Genomic DNA, 23,767 nt, shown 5'->3' with positions numbered 1-23,767 from the left:
ATGTATTGATATTGTTATAATTATTATTACTTTGTAATTTTTACTTTGATGCTGCAGACTTCTTTCTGTTGTAAATCCACATGTAAAGAGCTTTGAGATACTGTGGTATGAAAGGCACTATATAAATAAACAAAAATTAAACCAATGTATTTCATTAAATTAAATGAACTAGTTTGGGGATTAAGAAACCTTGAACATTCAGACTGTTGAGGTATTCGCCACGAGCGATCTGTGTAAAAGAGAAGTACTTTTATTTCAAAGTAGATGGTTTACGAGGGGCTTCATCCTATCAACCCCAGCCCTTCAGTTATTTGTTGGCACCTATTCATAACTCCCCTTGCAGTGCCCTTGACATTTACTCACATGCTTTTACACTCCTCGCAGCCCTCTCCAGCTGTGCTCATATACCCTGGGCTTGAGTCATCAGAAAAAGCAAAACAACCAAGACTGCAGAACAGACGGACAGGCATCCCCAAACGCATTGAGGACGGTCGGGCATCTCCAAGCGCATTGAGGACGGACAGGCATCTCCAAACGCATTGAGGACAGACAGGCATCTCCAAACGCATGGAGCATTGAGGATGGGCTGGCATCTCCAAGCGCATTGAGGACGGTCAGGCATCTCCAAGCGCATTGAGGACGGACAGGCATCTCCAAGCGCATTGAGGACGGTCGGGCATCTCCAACCGCATGGAGCATTGAGGATGGGCTGGCATCTCCAAGCGCATTGAGGACGGTCAGGCATCTCCAAGCGCATTGAGGACGGACAGGCATCTCCAAACGCATTGAGGACGGACAGGCATCTCCAAATGGGATGTTTAGAACATCAGTGAACTAGCACGATACTTGTCTGAAATCTTTAAACCCTTTCAGTGTGAATGGGTGGTTTCATAGTCTCTGACTCAACCTTACCTCAGGTAAGGAAGTGCAAGATTCAAGTGCTGAGCGGGATCTGGGAAACCAGAACCATGTGGACAAATGAGTGAGTCAGCTAAACAAACAATTAAACAGATGTCATCTGTCTTGAGTACACACCACAGATAGCCTTAAGAAAACACATGAGTTTCAATGAGATGGTCTTTGTACACTGGCTTGAGTCTGCCTTTATGTATTTGGCACAGAAAATTAATGATTAATGTCTGTGGAACAGCGGGCGGCATTCAGAAAGCCCTCAGTGATGTCACAATGTACTGTGCCGTGTCACGGATTGTGGAAGCTGCTGAGAATCCAGAGCTGGCCACTCTCGTTTCAGGTGACAGTGCATACTTTAAACTGGCAGAACACAAACAGCATGGTTTTCTAACTATAACTGGAGTCAGGATCAATACAAGAGTGGGGTTGATGTTCAGTATGATCCAAGGCAATTCCAACAGACAGTTCCAGAACAAATAACGAGGGGGAGGGAGAGAGAGATAGAGAGGAGGGAAGGACTCACACAATGGTTCTATTCATTGAGGATTCGGAGTCCACCGTTGTAAAGGCTCATGGAAGAGCCAGCACGTTGCGCAGCCTCTGTAGCGAGACAGAGCGCGCAAATACTGTTGCTGCACACACCTATTGCATGGCTAGAATTAACATCCATATTGTAGCGTGCACGGGGGAAGGCAGCAGCAGGGCGCTATGTATATATATATATCTATATATCTCTCTCTCTCTCTCTCTATCTATATATATATATATATATATATATATATATATATATATATATATATATAATTACACTGTGGATTTACCCACTAAGACCAAGGTCTCGTTTACAAGGGGTTCCTGGAAAACAGTAAAGACAATTGCAATGCACAAACAACACAATAAAGACAAGTGTGGTTCAAACTGAATCAGGGACATAGATCAGTTTCTATCATACACTGAATGTACGTTTCACTGATCCATATCCAAACGTTAACTTACTGTGTTGCAGGGAGGATGCCCACATTAGGATTCCAGCAATGTAGAACTCTGGATGCACTAGTTATCCGAGAATTGTGCGAAGTAACAGATTTCGTTTGTCGCCCCATTACCGCCCGCGTATCTCTCACACTGTAATGCTGCGGTTGGGATGTGGCAAAGAAGTAACTGATATCAATAATTCAGCTGGATGCAAATGAATTCCAGTCTTAAAACCCCAAATCTTCAAGCCTTAAATACACATTACACATTACCTAGGTATTTATCTACAAAAATATCTATTTTTATTCATTGCAGTCTTTAGAAAAGGAAACAGCGAGTGTCGGTGTATTACAAACTGAACGTCACACGCATGAATTAGATTCAAATTATTTTAAAAGTTGTTAATCAATAAATATGAAAGGATTGTTGTTTGTTTTGTTTTGTTTTTTTCCAGCAGGGGGCGAGCTGGTACTGCAATAGATAAAGAAGAGCTCCCTGTCTGTCCACCTTCCCCATCTAGTGGTTAAAAACAGAACTTTTTAATCGGATGTTTTAAAAGTAACTGAACCGTGAAGACACATCCTCGCCAGCTGTTGCACGAGAGATTCTTGTTATTTTAGTTTGCTTTCAGAATGGAACATGCATATTTTATTACATACTTCGCAGCAGCTTAGACAGTGTAAGTATTTCAGTTTACTTTTCAAAGCTATTAAGTTATTTTAAAGTGTTTAAAAATGATGAAGGTACACTAGCTAGTCAAGACAGCTGGCTTGGTTGCACTTAACACTTATGTTCTAATAAACTCTAAGAAAAAAAACATTATAGAGCAAACAGAGTTTTAGTTTGCCCTCTGCTTTCACACTGTGGATTTTTTTAAGGGGGGGATTTATATTTACTGGATGACTAATTCAGTTTAATCTGGAATGTAGACAACGCCTGCTTGACAGCCACTTCACAGTAAGGGGACTTTGTAACGGACCTGTTTTTCCGTGGTCCAGTTTGCTCAGCTCCTGAAGCAGCACGGCCAGGTGAAAACCAGCAGCTGTGAGCAGCATGCACCAGGACAGGCCATTGCTGGGGTTTACCTCAGATCAGACTCCCAGGTGCACATCTGGGTGGCGGTTTGTAGAACTGACCCTCCCTCTCTCACTTCCCCTCTCTACCCCCTCCCTCTCTTACTCCCCCCTCTCTCCCTCCCCCTCTCCCACTCCACCCCTTGCTCCCTCCCTCCATCTCTCTCTCCCTCCCTCTCCCTCTCCCACTCCGCCCCTCGCTCCCTCCCCCTCCCACTCCATCTCCCCCTCCCTCCCTCTCTCCCACTCCGCCCCTTGCTCCCTCCCTCCCTCTCTCCCCCACTCCCCCCCTTGCTCTCTCCCTCCCCTCTCTCTGCATCAATAGTTGTGTTCCTCAGCCTCGCTCTGCAGTTTGTGTTTGTGTTGGCTTGTCTCAGGGATGTGATGTTGTTGCACACTCTCTCTTATTTGGGGGGGAGGGGGGGGGGGTCTGGCTGCGCTCTCTCTCTCTCTAAATCTACATAATGAAACAAAGCAGGCAGCCCACAGCACAGCTCAAGCAGCCATTTAAACACATGGAGGTGCCCTCAGGAACACACGAGACTCGCTCGCCGGCAACAAACACAAGCAACTTGACAGCAACAGAAATGAAAGAAAATGAAATGAAATGAATGGGTTCTGCCGAGGAGGCACTAGAGGGGAGACTCAAATCCAACACGGACTTCACATTGTTCATTTGATGCTCCTAACAGTCAGGCTTGCTCAGCTGTCTCCACTGAAGCTGGTTCTGTTGGAGGCTTTAAACACTTGGAGAGGAATGTTTTCTGAAGCACTTTTTTTTAAAGCAGCTTTGGATTAATTTGCAGTTTATTCATGCAGATAATGCTTTCTTATCATTAGCTGACAAAGCTGTTCAGAGTGACATACTGATCCTACTCATAATAAAAGGAGGCAGAAATAAAGCAATAAAAACTCACACACACCCCGAAATGGAACATGTCAAACATATTTATCTTTATAGAAAAAATAAGTCTCTTTCTTTTCCAAAAACAACTTTTTTTTTGTTTTTTTCGTTTGCTTTGTTTCAGTTTTTGCTCATACATTTACGTGGTAAATATTGAACAAAGAGGCTGTGGTCATGCACTGCTTCTCTAACTCTCCGTCCCGGCGCCTTCACAAACGAGGTGGGGGCAAAGTCAAAGTGTTCCGAGGGGGTGCTTTGTGTTGAGGTGGGACAGGCTGCTGAAGCTTGTCTTTTTTGGGAAGGGGACGGGACTTGTGAACTGTTCATAAAGGGGTGTGTCTTTCCCTCTGAGTCTGGTGTCCAATGGTGCTTCTGTTTCCTGGGAAGGTGCTGGAGTGGGTCTGCATTGTGATGTCATCGGGGGTAGATCGCCTGATTTGCCAAAGAGTGAAGATCAGCCAGCCAACCAGAGAGGCCGCCAGTCCAGTGAACTGAGGGAGTGCTGTTGAATTGTTATACGCCAAGGCTGCGTTGTGGTGCTGAGATAAATCGTTCAAATTCGGTTCAGTCCAAAGTGACTGTCCACTGCTTTGGGTTTCGGCACTGTGTGCTGTTCTTGATGAGATAATACTGCTGGGGTGGCCCTCTCCAGAGCTCAGGTGAGCACAGCGAGTGTACAGTACACAGAACCAGGACCGGGCCACTAGAGAGGCACTAGCACTGGGGCCGGCCGGGCTTCTACTGATCCCCAAATGTCTTGGGTCACTCAAACTGAAGATATATACAGTACTTACATAAAACACATACAGATTTCTTTATTTGAAACAACATGACCATAAAGGCCTTCCAAAACTACTGCTTCTGAAATATTCAGGGTACAACACAGCAGATGGAATTTAGCAGCAAAAAAACAAACAAAAAAAAAAAAGGTAAAATGAAGAATTATAGAAAACATTTAAGGGGGGGGTAAAGAGTTAATGAAATGTGCATCGTACCTTGATCCCCCCCCCCTAAATGTTTAACTTCATGTCTGATTATATTTATACGTCCAGCTATTATGTCCAACACTGTGTTCCGATGTCTGAACCTTTTACTTCCCAGTCCGAATGAAAGCCTCTCTTTGCACCTCTACAACAGACTAAAAGGTCACACCCCGCAGAGCACGCTTCAGCTAGGAACACCAGCCCACATCAAGTACACTCTGTACCTTTGCTGTGCAAGTACAAGCAAAGTCAGGCACGCTTGGGTTTCGGAACATAAAGTCCTTTGCAGTAAAGACCTTGCTCGGTGTGTGCGACTGGGAAGTGAAAGGTTACAGTCTCTGCCCCTGTGTCTCTAGTTCCAGGTACAGCCATTTACTGTACTGCAGCCGGGCGACCACAGACAGAACAACTGGAACAGCTGAACTGTGCAGGACTGACTGGGCACCCCTGTCCTGGGTATTCAGAAAGGGGTTGCCACTGTGGGTTGCGATTGTACAATTTCTTGCTTGCTTTCTTTCTTTCTTTCTTTCTTCTTTCTTTCTTTCTTTCACAAGGACAAAATCGTCTGTTTTGTTTTTTCAAAAGTGCTGTTTTTTTTAGCGTAGTGTTTTTGTTCTATTTCTTTACATATATAAATAAAGTCCTCCTGTCCCCTTCATGTTATTTTGTTAACATCCTTCAGCGTTTTTAACACACCCTGAAATGTTTGTTGGTTTGTTTCTGTTGCTCGGTTTTTCGTTTTCTGCTCCTATCGCTGTTACAGATCGCAGCCAACAATAGATTCTGATTAAAGACCTGAACGATCAGCAGACTCTAAAAGCCGCGAGAAGCCCAAGTGCTTTTAAAGAAAAATATTAAAAAGGACTAAACACAGCGCTACCCTTTAGACAACAACAAGAACAAAATATGAACGTCAAACTCAAATTTAAAAAAAAATCTGAAAAAGAAAACTAAACACCAGTTTGTGAATCCCAAACCCACACGCTTCAGTCCCAATGCATGTTTTGCCTCACAGTCTAGATTCTAATAATATTATTAATAACAGGAATAATAACAACAACAACAATTGCACATTAACTGCCGCAGCGCTGCACCCACGGCTAAAACCAAATTAACAACGAGAAATAAAAAAGTATCAAGCGAAGAGAATAAAAAAAAAATAGAAAGGCCCCTTCCACGATTCAAGTATGATCTGTGTCCAGTTGTGATGTGTGAGACAGACCAGTCCTGCCTGCCTGCTCCTGCTCTCACTCTCCTGCACACTCGCTCTCTCCGGTCTCACTCTCCTGCTCACTCCCTCTCTCTGCTCTCACTCTCCTGCACACTCGCTCTCTCCGGTCTCACTCTCCTGCTCACTCCCTCTCTCTGCTCTCACTCTCCTGCACACTCGCTCTCTCTGGTCTCACTCTCCTGCTCACTCCCTCTCTCTGCTCTCACTCTCCTGCACACTCGCTCTCTCCGGTCTCACTCTCCTGCTCACTCCCTCTCTCTGTTCTCACTCTCCTGCACACTCGCTCTCTCCGCTCTCACTCTCCTGCTCACTCCCTCTCTCTGCTCTCACTCTCCTGCACACTCGCTCTCTCCGCTCTCACTCTCCTGCTCACTCCCTCTCTCTGCTCTCACTCTCCTGCACACTCGCTCTCTCCGGTCTCACTCTCCTGCTCACTCCCTCTCTCTGCTCTCACTCTCCTGCACACTCGCTCTCTCCGCTCTCACTATCCTGCTCACTCCCTCTCTCTGCTCTCACTCTCCTGCACACTCGCTCTCTCCGGTCTCACTCTCCTGCTCACTCCCTCTCTCTGCTCTCACTCTCCTGCACACTCGCTCTCTCTGCTCTAACTCTCCTGCACACTCACTCTCTCTGATCGTACTCTCCTGCACACTTCCCCTCTCTGATCGTACTCTGCTGTACACTCCCTCTCTCTGCTCTCACTCTCTTGCACACTCCCTCTCTCTGCTCTCAACTCTCCAGCACACTCGCTCTCTCTGCTCTCACTCTCCTGCACACTCGCTCTCACTCTCCTGCACACTCGCTCTCTCTGCTCTCACTCTCCTGCACACTCTCTCTGATCGTACTCTCCTGCTCACTCCCTCTCTCTGCTCTCACTCTCCTGCACACTCGCTCTCACTCTCCTGCATACTCGCTCTCTCTGCTCTCACTCTCCTGCACACTCTTTCTCTCTGCTCTCACTCTCCTGCACACTCGCTCTCTCTGATCGTACCCCCCCCCCCCCCTCCAGTCTATGCAGTCATGTGTTGGGTTATTGCCCGAAGTGCATACAGGAGTTCTGCTTGCATCCTGGCCTCCATGATGAGCAGGTTCACATGGACCTGAGAGATGGAAAGAAAAGCAAAGGAAACAAGGATGTCAAGTCAGGAAGGGTTCATCTTGTTAGAGCATGTGAATAAATACCCTTACAAGTCCCACGAGATGTGCAATTGTACTTGTAGTTTTAATGTGCTCTCTGGTAGCAGTGGGTTGAATAACCTGCAATGGTGTCTGTCTGTCTGGCTGCAGTGTAAATAAACAGAGCTTGACAGACAGACAGAGACAGCATGTTGGTCTCTGAGCCTGAAGAAAGGGTTAGGGTTAGTCACAGTACCCTACACCCAAATATGCAGTGACACAAGAACTTTTACATGACACTTGAAGCTCTAAAATCCCAAACGACTTCTCTCTCTCCCCCTCCCCCCTCCTCACCTTCTCAGCCTGCTTCAGCTGTTTCCAGCAGCAGTGCAGAAGCTGGGGTTTGGTTTTCTCCGGGTGGCAGGTCACGGTCTTGATGTACAGCTTCAGACTCCTCTCTAGCAAGTGGTTCACCTCTCCGTAGTCATAGTCATCATAGCTGTACTCAGAACACAGGGGCAGCCCGGTCAGGACAAGCTCTACTGTACAGCCTGTACTCCCTCCCGAACCCCTCGAACTCTGCACCACGGATTAGCAGTGCTGAAAGGACCAGGTGTCTCCAGAAACAGACAGCAGTGGCCAATGCACTCGCAGCCTGAGTGCATTCAACAATGAGTTAGAGGTCTGTGTGCTTTACTCAAGTTAGTCTTGCAGACTACCCTGGTCAAATATGTAATGCCTGAAGTGAATTACCCTTACAAAAGCATAGCAAAGTGTAATAACTCACAGTGAAAACATGGGAAAGCCACAGGTAAGCATGGTAAAGAAATGTGAGATACGGTAAAGCATATTAATAAACATGGTGGTAAAGGCAGAGTATAAGCATGGGAAACGCATGCAGAAATCAAGTGCTTGTGGTGTGGTGGCTGCACCCTCCACAGAGCGCAGGCCAGGTTACCTGATGCCGAACATGCAGTGGATGTAGTTCCAGATGGCTCTCTTCAGGTCTGAGCTCTGCCCCTCTCCCAGGAGGCCGTTCTGCAGGCTGGTCACTGTCCGGAAGCGCTCGTCCAGCAGGTAGCCGATGTCCGAGTAGAGCCGGTTCACCAGAGAGAAGCCGTGATCCTCCCAGGAGTAATCCTGCACCAGAAACAACAGCACACGGGTACAGTAAGCAGGCAGCGTCCGGATGCACTGCACTGTGTCCTAGTCTAGTGTGCAGTGCATGCTGGGTTATGGTACAATGCACAGTACTGTGTTGTGTTATCAATGTGTTGGGTTGTACTGGGTTGCAATTTCTTACAATGTGTTGTGTTGTACAGTGTTAAAATATGTTGTGCTGCTGGTGTGTTGCAATGTGTTACAATGTGTTGTACGATATTTCTAGTGTGTTGCAATGTCTTGTATGATGTTACAATGTGTTGTGTTGTACGATGTTGCTAGTGTGTTGCAATGTCTTGTACGATGTTGCAATGTGTTGTGTTGTACAGTGTTGCTAGTGTGTTGCAATGTCTTGTACGATGTTGCAATGTGTTGTGTTGTACAGTGTTGCTGGTGTGTTGAAAGCCCCTCACCTGGACCCTGAACACCTGGAAGTGGTCCTCATTGCGGCGTGTGAACTCCTGGTATCTAAACTCGGGGTCCGACAGGAAGCAGGACAGGTCAGTGGGACGGGGCGGCTTCTCCTCCAGATCTGGGGAACAGGACGGGACTCAGAGGAGCGAACAGCACAAAGCACAGTCTGTAGACTCTGCCTTACACTAACTAGGATGCTGAAATACACACAATACACCTGCCAATAACTTCCATAAACATGCAGCACATGTTAAACACAATGGTTATGCAGCATTGATCCCAAAGGTCTTTTGATTGAAGTAGAATAAAGACACTGCAATAACCTTGAAGCTCTGTGGATGCCTGTGGGCGCCCCTTTACTTTTCCATATAACAGTGATAGATCAATGCAGGTTGCAATCGCCATGGACACTAATACAGCTCTGGCATCGATTCTGCACACTGGAAATGACGCGATCAGGGCCTGCATGCACATGTTTCCTGGTATTAGGAGCACTGTCTCTGTCTCCAAGTCTACCCCTACCTTCCTCCTGGTCCCCCTGCGCTGTGATCTTGCGCTCCCCTCGTCGCTCCTTCTCCCCCTGCAGCCGCTGCATCCTGTCCCGCAGGGCTCCCGCCTCACAGCTCGAATCCAGGGACTGCAAACACACACATACACACACACACACACACACACACACACACACACACACACACACACACACAGGCGTCAGAAAACAAAGCCCTCAGCTCCTTTCGAGTTTCAAGCCAGCAGAAATTGCTGCTCTGCTCTCAAGACGTCGTTGTCAACACTGGCTGCAAAAACTCGCTTTGCTCCTCTTGTTGGGTGTAAACCTCCACTTGCATTTCCCAGTGTTGGCAAAAACAACAGCCTTGTTTTGTAGCTCAGCTAGCGATTAAAGACCAAATACCTTCACATTACAGCTTTTTTGCTTTTGTTGTTTTCATTTTTGATATTTTTCTTTTTCAGGTATTCAAGTTTAGGATCTGATATTCTGTTCTAGATGCATGCCATAAAAATGAAAATATAATCTGTAGCTTAATAATGCACTGACTATAATTCCACTTCACTCAGACTGCATTATATTCAATTATAATTATATCCAGACTGTGGTGAATTACACTGTGTTAAACTGAATTCCACTGTATCGCACTGCATGGTGCTCTCATGCATTGGAACACACTAGCCCATGTGCTGCTGCGGACTCACTCTGCGGCGGTGGGAGCGCAGGTTCTCTGGGGTGCAGGCTGCGTTGCCATTGGCTGTGTCGCAGAAGCAGTAGCTGCCGAGGTTGGGGTTCCCGGGGGTCCCTGGGACAGGGGGTTCCTGCTCTATCCCCACCCCAAACACAAAGCTGGCCAGGGCGTGGCAGTGAGCCAGTAACACCACTGCCTGGACCAGCTCTGCCATTGACCAGCACTGCTCCCCGATCTTCAGCAGGGACTAGAGAGAGAGAGAGAGAGAGAGAGAGAGAGAGAGAGAGAGAGAGAGAGAGAGAGAGAGAGAGAGAGCTTTACTATACAGTGTACACCTGACACACTGCTCCCCGATCTTCATCAGAGGCTGTACAAGTCTGATCAGAGACATGGGGTTTGTTTAGTGAATTCAAAGTGACCATGTGTCATTGAACCCGGGTCCTACCTCGATGTGCTCCCGGGCGACGAGCCAGGGCCGGTGAGCCAGCACCTTGTTGATCTCATGGAGGTTGCGCAGGCGCTGGGGGGCGGAGTCCAGGCCCTGGAGCCACGCGGGGTCACCGCCCACTCGCAGGAACTGGGCGGAGTGCAGAGAGACTAGATACCGGCAGTGATGACGGGCTGCAGCCTGAAGAACAGAGAGACAAACAGCACGGCAAATCAAAAACAAGAATAATTACACTGATTATCATTACACTGGCCTGACCCTGACCTCACCATACAAACAGAACCCCTTACATCTACACTGCAGAAACTGGAGACACGCAGCACTGCAAATCAAGAACAAGAATAATTACACTGATTATCATTACACTGACCTGACCCTGACCTCACCATACAAACAGAACCCCTTACATCTACACTGCAGAAACTGGAGACACGCAGCACTGCAAATCAAGAACAAGAATAATTACACTGATTATCATTACACTGACCTGACCCTGACCCCACCATACAAACAGAACCCCTTACATCTACACTGCAGAAACTGGAGACACGCAGCACTGCAAATCAAGAACAAGAATAATTACACTGATTATCATTACACTGACCTGACCCTGACCCCACCATACAAACAGAACCCCTTACATCTACACTGCAGAAACTGGAGACACGCAGCACTGCAAATCAAGAACAAGAATAATTACACTGATTATCATTACACTGACCTGACCCTGACCTCACCATACAAACAGAACCCCTTACATCTACACTGCAGAAACTGGAGACACGCAGCACTGCAAATCAAGAACAAGAATAATTACACTGATTATCATTACACTGACCTGACCCTGACCTCACCATACAAACAGAACCCCTTACATCTACACTGCAGAAACTGGAGACACGCAGCACTGCAAATCAAGAACAAGAATAATTACACTGATTATCATTACACTGACCTGACCCTGACCTCACCATACAAACAGAACCCCTTACATCTACACTGCAGAAACTGGAGACACGCAGCACTGCAAATCAAGAACAAGAATAATTACACTGATTATCATTACACTGACCTGACCCTGACCTCACCATACAAACAGAACCCCTTACATCTACACTGCAGAAACTGGAGACACGCAGCACTGCAAATCAAGAACAAGAATAATTACACTGATTATCATTACACTGACCTGACCCTGACCTCACCATACAAACAGAACCCCTTACATCTACACTGCAGAAACTGGAGACACGCAGCACTGCAAATCAAGAACAAGAATAATTACACTGATTATCATTACACTGACCTGACCCTGACCTCACCATACAAACAGAACCCCTTACATCTACACTGCAGAAACTGGAGACACGCAGCACTGCAAATCAAGAACAAGAATAATTACACTGATTATCATTACACTGACCTGACCCTGACCCCACCATACAAACAGAACCCCTTACATCTACACTGCAGAAACTGGAGACACGCAGCACTGCAAATCAAGAACAAGAATAATTACACTGATTATCATTACACTGACCTGACCCTGACCTCACCATACAAACAGAACCCCTTACATCTACACTGCAGAAACTGGAGACACGCAGCACTGCAAATCATGGGGGCTCACCATGATGGCGATGTAGTGGCGGTAGTGGAAGGGCAGTGGCCCGTCCATGTGCAGGATGTAGTGCTGGGTGCGCAGGAAGCTATCCAGGTACTGTGAGTGGTAGCCCATCTGCTGGGTGACTGAGTCCAGGTGCCCCCTGCTGGCCAGCGCCTTCACGAACAGCAGCTGCGGGCGCTCCTTCTCTGAACTCACCTTCACCACCTGGGAAAAGAGACAGAGAGCGGTGTCAGAGAATCCCCCAAGAAACAAGATTCAGGAATATTGGTTCCACTTCCGATTATCTGTAACCCCTTATATTTTTTGAATAAAGTGATATTTCTTTGCATATAAGTCTATATCCATGCATTTTCAACTAAAGCTTTAATTTTAAGACCACTTTCTCAGCCTAATCCTTAATTTATACCTTCCACTGTTCTGACAGATCCAAGCACAGCGCAGCACACGCAGGGGAGATCAGAGAAAGAGGAAGGGAGAGCGATAATGGAGAATGAAATGAGAAGCAGGGGAGAGACGAGAGCAGAGAAAGGACAGAATGTGAGTGGCAAGGAGAATGGGATAGAGGGGGGCTGGGGGGATAGGCAAGCATGTGAGCGCAGAGTGAGGAAAGGAAAGAGGAAGAGGAGCTGGGACAGAGTGGGACTGAGAGAGGAACGGGATTCTATAACAGGTTCTGATTCCTGGAGGAGGCCCTGGGACAGAGTGGGACTGAGAGAGGAACGGGATTCTATAACAGGTTCTGATTCCTGGAGGAGGCCCTGGGACAGAGTGGGACTCAGAGAGGAACGGGATTCTATAACAGGTTCTGATTCCTGGAGGAGGCGCTGGGACAGAGTGGGACTGAGAGAGGAACGGGATTCTATAACAGGTTCTGATTCCTGGAGGAGGCGCTGGGACAGAGTGGGACTGAGAGAGGAACGGGATTCTATAACAGGTTCTGATTCCTGGAGGAGGCGCTGGGACAGAGTGGGACTGAGAGAGGAACGGGATTCTATAACAGGTTCTGATTCCTGGAGGAGGCGCTGGGACAGAGTGGGACTGAGAGAGGAACGGGATTCTATAACAGGTTCTGATTCCTGGAGGAGGCCCTGGGACAGAGTGGGACTGAGAGAGGAACGGGATTCTATAACAGGTTCTGATTCCTGGAGGAGGCGCTGGGACAGAGTGGGACTGAGAGAGGAACGGGATTCTATAACAGGTTCTGATTCCTGGAGGAGGCGCTGGGACAGAGTGGGACTGAGAGAGGAACGGGATTCTATAACAGGTTCTGATTCCTGGAGGAGGCCCTGGGACAGAGTGGGACTGAGAGAGGAACGGGATTCTATAACAGGTTCTGATTCCTGGAGGAGGCGCTGGGACAGAGTGGGACTGAGAGAGGAACGGGATTCTATAACAGGTTCTGATTCCTGGAGGAGGCGCTGGGACAGAGTGGGACTGAGAGAGGAACGGGATTCTATAACAGGTTCTGATTCCCGGAGGAGGCCCTGGGACAGAGTGGGACTGAGAGAGGAACGGGATTCTATAACAGGTTCTGATTCCTGGAGGAGGCCCTGGGACAGAGTGGGACTGAGAGAGGAACGGGATTCTATAACAGGTTCTGATTCCTGGAGAAGGCCCTGGTACAGAGTTGGACTGAGATAGGAACGGGATTCTATAACAGGTTCTGATTCCTGGAGGAGGCGCTGGGACAGAGTGGGACTGAGTTTGGAACGGGATTCTATAACAGGTTCTGATTCCTGGAGAAGGCCCTGGGACAGAGTGGGACTGAGAGAGGAACGGGATTCTATAACAGGTTCTGATTCCTTGAGGAGGCGCTGGGACAGAGTGGGACTGAGAGAAGAACGGGATTCTATAACAGGTTCTGATTCCTGGAGGAAAAAGCATGGGCAGGACTGTGAAAAACAAACACTGTACAACCAACAGCAGCTGTGCGTGTATCCAGGATATTAAACAGTGAGGAGTCAGCAGTGTGGAGAGAGCAGTGCAGAGAGAGAGAGCAGTGTAGAGAGAGCAGTGTGGAGAGAGCAGTGTAGAGAGAGAGAGCAGTGTAGAGAGAGCAGTGTGGAGACAGCAGTGTAGAGAGAGCAGTGTAGAGAGAGCAGTGTGGAGAGAGAGAGCAGTGTGGAGAGAGAGCAGTATGGAGAAAGAGAGCAGTGTAGATAGAGCAGTGTGGAGAGAGAGCAGTGTGGAGAGAGCAGTGGAGAGAGAGAGAGCAGTGGAGAGAGAGAGAGCAGTGTGGAGAGAGAGAGCAGTGTGGAGAGAGAGAGCAGTGTGGAGAGAGAGAGCAGTGTGGAGAGAGAGAGCAGTGTAGAGAGAGAGCAGTGTAGAGAGAGCAGTGTGGAGAGAGCAGTGTGGAGAGAGAGAGCAGTGTAGAGAGAGCAGAGAGAGAGAGCAGTGTAGAGAGAGCAGTGTGGAGACAGCAGTATAGAGAGAGAGAGCAGTGTAGAGAGAGAGAGAGAGCACTGTGGAGAGAGAGCACTGTGGAGAAAGAGAGCAGTGTAGAGAGAGAGCAGTGTGGAGAGACAGCAGTGTAGATAGAGAGCAGTGGAGAGAGAGCAGTGTAGAGAGAGCAGTGTGGAGAGAGAGAGCAGGGTAGAGAGAGAGAGCACTGTGGAGAGAGAGAGCAGTGTAGAGAGAGAGCAGTGTAGAGAGAGAGAGAGAGAGAGAGCAGTGTAGAGAGAGAGCACTGTGGAGAGAGAGAGCACTGTAGAGAGAGAGAGCAGTGTAGAGAGAGACAGCAGTGTAGAGAGAGCAGTGGAGAGAGAGAGAGCAGTGTAGAAAGAGCAGTGTGGAGACAGAGAGCAGTGTAGATAGAGCAGTGTGGAGAGAGAGAGCAGTGTGGAGAGAGCACTGTGGAGAGAGAGAGCAGTGTAGAGAGAGCAGTGTGGAGAAAGAGAGCAGTGTAGATAGAGCAGTGTGGAGAGAGAGAGCAGTGTAGAGAGAGAGCAGTGTAGAGAGACCAGTGTGGAGAGAGAGAGCAGTGTAGAGAGAGCAGTGGAGAGAGAGAGAGCAGTGTAGAAAGAGCAGTGTGGAGAGAGAGAGCAGTGTAGAGAGAGCAGTGTGGAGAGAGAGAGCAGTGTAGAGACAGAGAGCACTGTGGAGAGAGCACTGTGGAGAGAGCACTGTGGAGAGAAAGAGCAGTGTAGAGAGAGCAGTGTGGAGAGAGAGAGCAGTGTAGAGAGAGCAGTGTGGAGAGAGCAGTGTAGAGAGAGAGCACTGTGGAGAAAGAGAGCAGTGTAGAGAGAGAGCAGTGTAGAGAGAGCAGTGTAGAGAGAGCAGTGTGGAGTGAGCAGTGTGGAGAGAGAGAGCAGTGTGGAGAAAGCGGGCAGGGAGCAACAGAGAGCCAGGGGAAGGACTCACTGCCAATCTCGATGGTCATTTTGTAAGAGAGCTTTCATTTTGTCTCTTGCAAACAGCTGCCACAGCTTTAACACACGTGAAGGAGATGCATCTCAAAATCAAACACTGTAAAACAACCTTAACAATGTGCTTCAGTAACTGTTCTTTTATTTGAAGGATTTTCTTTTAGTACCATTTCTGGCGCTTGTACTTCTAAGCCTGACCACAGCAAGCACACCACAACATAAACCACACGCAGCCCAGTGTAAACTTTGTACAGCCCTTTACCCCACTTCCCTCTGGTTTCTAACTGGCAGTGCTTGCACAGTGCTTGCACTATGCTTTCCTACACTTTGCTGTTCTTTCAACACGGTGTGTGTAAACGTTCCTAATTGCACACGTTTCTTTGTACTGTTTATGAGTTCCCTCGAAGCTCAGATTTTACTGTTGCAATTAACTGTATTCTCTATGAGAGTTGGGACTAAAGTAAATCCTCTTGTATCAAAGTGTTCTGATTCAATCACACACTGAAGGGCATGCTTAACCATTAGGGCAAGGAGAGATGCCTCAGTCCTGGACATGTTGTGAAACATGCCTGGAGAAGATCACAGTACATCTCCAGGCTACTTATTAAACCTGCTTAGATCATCACTGGGCTGGGTGCGAGCTGCTTTTATCTAGCTCAGGATATAGCATTTCTGCACAGTAAAGCACAGGAGATCCTCTTTCAAACACACTGCAGCACGCCTGGGCTCAGTGGAACTGAAATGAATTGCAATCAGTGTCATTGCACGTGAACCTTGAACCTGCATACTTGTAGCTAAAGCTACAGTCGTGTGTATTTGTACCTTTGATTATTACTGCTGGGCTATTTAGAATTAATGTGTGCATCGTTTTACATCCTTTTTAGTGTAACTGTAATTAGCCTATAATTACAATCACACCACATCACTGTAACTGTAATTGAACAAATATCATTGGAATTATAATTTCAGCCAACAACTCTGCTGTAATTGTAATTCTAATTGTCCCCCGGTCTGTCTTCCAGTGATCCCACACACCCAGCCAAGCTGCTTGCAACACACCTGACCCAGCTGATTACTTCAGCAGACACTGTGCACTTAACAGAGCGGAAGCAGGATTATACAGAATGCAAAACTGCACCTCTCAGGGCTGGAAGATACAGCACAGGCACTGCACGCCAAGCAGCTTTCTAAATCGTTCTTTGTGATGTTGGCATATTTTTGACTGAATGCGTTCACTGTTCACGCGGTCAGACAATGCCTGTCTCTACTTGGACAGACAGACACAGCAGACAGACACACAGACAGACAGAAGGCACCCTCTTTAGATGGACAGAGCGATACACAGACAGATTGGCTGATACTGCAGACTGCAGAATCAGCTTCATGCAGCGCCGCAGACGAGATGGTATTGGCAGGCAGGGCATTGACCCACTTCCTCGCTCAGTGAAAACACTGTGCATTCTCGCTGAGGAGCCAGGGAATATTTTTAGCCCTTCACACACATGACTGTCAGTTAAATCTGCCTGCTGTCACGTCCTCATCATTGCACACTCGGACCAGGGAGCCGCGCCTGGAATTCTCATCCCATTCTAAGAGGGACACATGTCTTTAGTTTTTTTTTTTTTTTTTTTTTTTTTTTTTTTTTTAAACGGTACTTAATCACTTTGCTTTTTAAATGCTACATTTTTATTGATTATTATATACTTGGATGGATTACAGTACAGCTGAATAGAAGGGAAAAATATAACGGCGTAACCCTACACTAGTTTGGCTTGTTCTCCTACCAGATTCACAGGCTCTGCACCAGTATAACCAGCTGGAACCTGGCACACACTCCAGTTACGTGCAGCCAAGCCAGTGCTGGAGATCAGCTACCAGTGGCCCCTTGCTGCCTGGCTGCCAGAAATAGTTCCAGGAAAGCTCAGCTCAGACATCAAATCTGTGTCTGTCAAACGCCAAGAGCTACGATTGTATGGCACTCACATGGATCTTCGCGGCATCATCTTGATCAGTCTTACAAGTGGGAATTAAAACTGAGAAAAACAACACCGAAGGCTCAGCGTGGAAAAGCAGTTCAGAGCACTGGACACCAGACTGCAAGCAGTTCAGAGCACTGGACACCAGACTGCCAGCTGTTCAGAGCACTGGACACCAGACTGCCAGCTGTTCAGAGCACTGGACACCAGACTGCCAGCAGTTCAGAGCACTGGACACCAGACTGCCAGCAGTTCAGAGCACTGGACACCAGACTGCCAGCAGTTCAGAGCACTGGACACCAGACTGCCAGCAATTTGCTTTCTGAAAAGAATACGTTCTGTACTATACGTATAGTGGTGAAAATCAGCATCTGCCAATAACCTGGACGGTTTGAATCCCTGTCAGGCAGGGGGCCACTGAGAGGCAGATACTGTAGAGATCAGAGGGATTCAGCATGATGAGTCCCTGCCTAGCTCCTGGCCTGGTGAATAAACTTCCTCCACGACCAACCGTGTAAAAATGTGAGAGCGGAAAACAAATGAAAGCTGCTGTGTGGCACACAGAGTTAACCAGGAGGCTGCACTCAGGAGGTGACTCAATCACTAGCGATGCTCTTTGAGATCTTGTGTGGGTGAAAAGCACTATATAAATGCAAATGCCATCCTTCTGCCCCCACACCAATCCTGCAGCTCGAGCTCACAGCATGACTAGGTCTGTGCATCAGTGTGCACAAACACAAACACAAACGTCCCCTTTAAAGTGTTATTTCATGCATTTGATTTAAACACTTCATACAGATGCAAAGCCTTTTGTACTCTGTACAAATAGTGTACACAGCCCAGTCATTAGACAGGTCCCACACATGAACCTGTATATACAGAGTTTCCATGAAGTGGTGCTCACATGGACCAGTAAAGAAGAAATGAAGAAATGCAACGCCCACAGCTGCCATTTCATTACACCTTTCATTTCTACTCTTATTTGAGTGCATCAGTAAACACATGTCTATGTAAATGCATGTGTTGATCTCCGAGACAACCAGCTGTACAGCTCACCCGAAACAGCACAGTGGTTTGAGGGTTTGCTGTACAGCAGCGTGGCTCGGGTCTGAGAACTGTAAGTGGTTGCAAAGTGTGGAAGGAATCAGACAGGAAAGCGTGTGCGGATTCTGTCTGGGTAGCAGGGCTCTGCCTGCATCCCCCCAGAGTGAGGGGCAGAGGGTTGGGCAAGTCTGTGCAGGCACCAGCCTTCCTCCTGTGTAACTGACTTCTGGGTGGCAGTTACTGTAATCCACACACAAACACACATTTTGGTTTCCTATTGTCTTTCTTGAAACTAAAGTTGATCATGAAAAAAAATGTTATTTTTTATAATAATAATAATAAAAAAAGTTGTGGCCACCATGCATGCTTTTATTACAGAATATGTTTGCATGCTGTGCAAAGTGCTGGTGAAGAAGAGCAACAATTAACAACTAGCATCACTGAAATAATTTGGCAAGCTGTATAGCTGTACTGTCCTTGGGGTTTTGTATCATTCTCAACTGAACAATGCAAAAATATTTTTCCCATTTCAATGCACAGTATTCGCTCTGACAAAACACAATTACAAAAACATCAATGAAAGTACTAGTAACGGTAATAATAATAATAATCTGATATTTAGTTTAATTACTGATCACAGTCGTAACACCCGACACACGAACCGCAGATTTGTGTTTTATTTACAAAACTCTACAGACGTGGTGTTCAGCAGAGCCGGAAGTATCTGGATGACATCACCTCCAGCAGCTGAGAGGGGGGCGTGATGGTCATCACGGCTCGGCCAGCGCTCTCACTCAGCACCTCACACAGTGGAAAAGCACCGGACACTTGATCCGCGTTTAAAGGGGCAGCGTCCAATTTATCCATTCGTTGCCTGTCCCCCATCAAAATGTTTGTAACCCACGACATCTACAAAAGTGACTACAAAATAGTTTGCAATCTGTTCTGTACCCAGTGTTGCTGTTCATCTGTCAACACAAAGCGCTCCACCAGGCCAAGGCAACGAGGTGCTGTGAATCTGGCAAAACCACAGCTTTCTACAGACTCAGAACAGTCCCTACAGTGATTCTACAGAATAATCTCTACTGTAGTTCCAGAGGCACGTCCAGGCTTGTTTAGCCAACACTGCTGTCAGGGTTGGCTGAGGAAGTTCAACACACAGCCAGCCCACTGCAGGGCAGGCAGTTCAGAGCCATCTGACTGTGGTGCACAGAATCGGGACTAGACTACAGCATGCTACAGTGACAGTGCTGGAGAGCAGACTAGAGCTCATTAGTAGAGTTTCAGGGTATTGACAGTGCTGGAGAGCTGAGAACAGAGTGTGAACTCAAAAATGTTCCTCCTGAGTTTAAATAAATAATAAACACACCAGTGCAAATCCCACAGCGAGGCTAGCCGGGTCAGGGGTTTGTAGGCATTGTAAACAAGACGAGAGGGTGAGGACTGCCAGCGGTCGCCACCCTAAACAAGCTTAACTTGAACAGGACCAGACAACGCAAGCTGCTATCCTCTGTGTGCCTGAGGCTGGCCCTATAACACTAGCGGCACTTGAACGAGAGATAATCCAGCACACGCACACAGTCACAGACACACATACACACACACACACACGCACACAGTCACAGACACACATACACACACACACACACACACACTCACACACACACAGACACACACACACACACCCACACAGTCACAGACACACATACACACACACACACACACCCACACAGTCACAGACACACATACACACACCCACCCACACAGTCACAGACACACACACACACACACACACACACACACACACACACCCACACAGTCACAGACACACATACACACACACACACACACACACACACACACAGACACACACACACACACACACACCCACACAGTCACAGACACACATACACACACACACCCACACAGTCACAGACACACATACACACAGTCACAGACACACATACACACACACACACACACACAGTCACACACACACACACACACACACACCCACACAGTCACACACACACACACACACACACACACACACACACACACACACACACACACACACACACACACACACACACACACACACACACACACACACACCCACACAGTCACAGACACACATACACACACACACCCACCCACACACACACACACACACACACACACACACACACACACACACACACACACACAGTCACAGACACACATACACACACACACCCACACAGTCACAGACACACATACACACACACACCCACACACACACACACACACACACACACACACACACACACCCACACAGTCACAGACACACATACACACACACACACACCCACACAGTCACAGACACACATACACACACACACCCACACAGTCACAGACACACATACACACACACACCCACACAGTCACAGACACACATACACACACACACCCACCCACACAGTCACAGACACACATACACACACACACACCCACACCCACACAGTCACAGACACACACACACACACACACCCACACACGCAGCGTCTTGGACTGTAGTAACTGTAATGCAGTGGGGCTGTGTTTGAGGGGTCCGCTACAGAGGAACCCTGCCCTCCTCAATCCAGCACGACACTGTTGCAGGTCACCTTAGGGGGTTTAACATGTAACCATTTTAACTGCAGCCAAACCTACCTAGGAGTCGGGTCTGAGGCTAAGCAAGGCTGGCCCTGGTCAGAGCTAGGATAAGGGGCCTCAAAGGAGCCCCAGTTCTGGGTGGCTTAGCAGCAGGCACAGGACTGGACTACTGAAACCAATCCCCTAGCATGTAGCATCTAGAAGAAGCATTTACCAGTGGAGGGCACTGGTCAGCCTGCCTGAAACTGCGTCCACAGGGGATGTTAGCACGTGTACTGCGTTGTATGGTAAACGTAAAGTGAAATCACGGTCCGAGAAATCACTTATAAGGGTAAAACATTGTGCACTGGCACTACCCACTTACCCGCCTTTCACACCCTGTGACACACGAAGGGGATCCGGGCACAGACAGGGAGGCAGACACAATGCGCTCCTGCAATCCCACGGCTCAGACACATTCTAGAATGCTCGGGAGCACAGCGGTTAGGTCTCAGGGGACATGGACCCAGAACCGAGATCAATATATCAGAAATCAGTATTCCATTTCAACCTGCAAACCATTCATCCATATCCTATCCACCTCTCCCTCTCCCTCTCACCAGACTGAGCTGCTGCCATTCACTAACCCCCTTGCTTTCAAGCTTGTTATTTGTGCATCTCTTTCAGAGTGGTGAGGGGGGGGGCAGAGCTGGTCTAGTTTTAAAGCCAGACGAGTTTCCTTATCTTCGTGTTTTTGCACACCCACGCCAGCGCACAGGCACCCAGGCGCCCAGGCATTGGGTAAAGCAGCTTGACATTAAAAAGCAGAAATGTTTCTTATGATGCAGGGGGTATTTGAGCTGATTTCATGCAGCTGCACTTGTGGAAAGTTTTCTTTATTTTTTGTTGTTGTTCAAATGCTGCATGAAGTGGCTGCCCTGGTGCTCGCCTGTGGGAATGCACACAGTTACAGAGGGTAGCTGACAATTTAGAAAAAGAAATGTAATTACTGAAGGGAAAAAGAGGAAGAAGGACAAAACAAAGCAAAGAAAAACACCAGAAAGAAAGAGACAGAGAAAGAATGGGCAGAAAGAAAGAACGAAAGTTTGTTTCTTTCTGCCAACTCTAGTTTTTGTCTGTTGAAATTGGGAGGGGCGGGGGTTAACTTCTGCACCAAGAAAAACCAAACAATCAATATATTCAAGCCCTGACTGTGTAGCCCAGACTGGGACACTGCAACAGCTAACTAAGGAGGGAATAAATAAAAAGGAAGAATGAATGAGTAACAACATCATGAAAATAGAAGTGTGTCAAAGACTTGAGATTATAAAAAAGGAATAAAAAAGACACAAGATATAAAAAAAACAACCTATTCGTGATGTATATATAGTTATATATATATATACACATTTTTTTAAAGTGTGTGTGTGGGGGGGGGGGGGGGGGGGGGGGTAGAGTAGGGAAAAAAAAGCCTCTATTGTTCTCAGAATCTGAAAAAGCGCAGTAATCAAGTTCCCTGCCAGGAGCGCCCCCTCCCGCTCAACGAGGGAACTGCAGCCAGAACAGGAGAAAAACAACTTTGATTGGCAGCACCCAGCATCCCAGCACAAAGGGACCGAGTTCAACACCACATTTAAAAACCCCAATGAACGCCACAGCTTTCAAGTTCATAGATTAAATAAGACTGGAGTCTGCGTGACCCGCAAACGAGATCAAGCACTGTTAAAATACAAAATATAGTATTTACGTGTAACCCCCGTCCCCCGTCCCCAGACCCTTATCTTAAAACATAGCCATGATACGAGAACGAGCACATATCAATTAGTTTTATATCACACTTAAGTGACTTGCATTAAAGTCTCGCAAAATGTTATGTACAGGGGATTAACTGGATTGTATATTATAATACAGCAGTAGACGAATGAAAAGTAATGAGAGGCAAATATAACCGAATATAGGGTCCAGGCATATGAATCCACAGGACAGACTGATAGAGAGATCGACAGACAGACAGACAGCAGGAGGTATGTTGGAATGTGCAATCATATTAATGACACGCAAAGAAAGGCTCACTCCTAACACGCCATGCTGTTGACAATGGTACACTATTTAAAATGAACAAGACTAAGACATAACTGCACTTTGATGAAGAATGAGAATAATGAATTGAACCATCTACCCTAAACATTCTTCAATTTTCAACACAAAAGCGTGGGTCCGGGGGACGGGGGGGAAGGGGGGGCTCTGCTAAGCAGTAAACATCTTACTGCATCTACACAACCAAGAAGCTGTCAATCACAGCCAAATTCAACGATATTTTCCTGTTTTCAGTTAACTATGCATTTGCTTTGGATGTTATCAATCTAGTACGACATTGTACAGCCTAGTATAGAAACACGATCACAAACAAACAAACAAACAAACAAACAGGGTTAGGCGTCTTCGAACTATTTTTCCAATGCAGTATTTGTTTTCCAAGGTTTAAATTTCCCAGAAGAAAACATTAATATTTCATCCGCCCTCTTAATAGAGTCTGCTTTATCACACGCATTGAAAAGTTTTGAACGCGTTTGACATTTTTTTTAAAATAAATAAAGAATAAGACACACCACGACTACACTGCCACTTAACAGAAAGCCAAGATCATTCAAATACAAAGCCAGCATTTCTAGACGGTTCTTCGGAACTCTGCTATTTCCAATGACATGTTAGAATCAATTTATTCTTAG

At 47.1% G+C, this 23,767-nt stretch overlaps 1 protein-coding gene across 1 annotated transcript in view; it reads right to left on the bottom strand.

Moving 5' to 3' along the window:
- Positions 1-7,011: 7,011 nt before the first annotated feature.
- LOC121318891 (sestrin-3-like) overlaps positions 7,012-23,767 on the bottom strand; it is a 17,238-nt gene continuing 482 nt past the window's right edge. The window contains exons 2-9 of the mRNA XM_041256068.1: positions 12,044-12,244; positions 10,411-10,593; positions 9,979-10,212; positions 9,292-9,406; positions 8,769-8,887; positions 8,153-8,334; positions 7,549-7,693; positions 7,012-7,178 (exon numbers count right to left, since the gene is read on the bottom strand). Of these exons, the coding sequence (XP_041112002.1) occupies positions 7,089-7,178; positions 7,549-7,693; positions 8,153-8,334; positions 8,769-8,887; positions 9,292-9,406; positions 9,979-10,212; positions 10,411-10,593; positions 12,044-12,244 (1,269 nt within the window). The 3' untranslated portion in view covers positions 7,012-7,088. The remainder of the gene's footprint in view (positions 7,179-7,548; positions 7,694-8,152; positions 8,335-8,768; positions 8,888-9,291; positions 9,407-9,978; positions 10,213-10,410; positions 10,594-12,043; positions 12,245-23,767) is intronic.

This window comes from Polyodon spathula, chromosome 7, assembly GCF_017654505.1.
Source record: "Polyodon spathula isolate WHYD16114869_AA chromosome 7, ASM1765450v1, whole genome shotgun sequence".
NCBI lineage: Eukaryota > Metazoa > Chordata > Actinopteri > Acipenseriformes > Polyodontidae > Polyodon > Polyodon spathula.
This window is presented reverse-complemented; position numbering and strand designations above follow the sequence as displayed.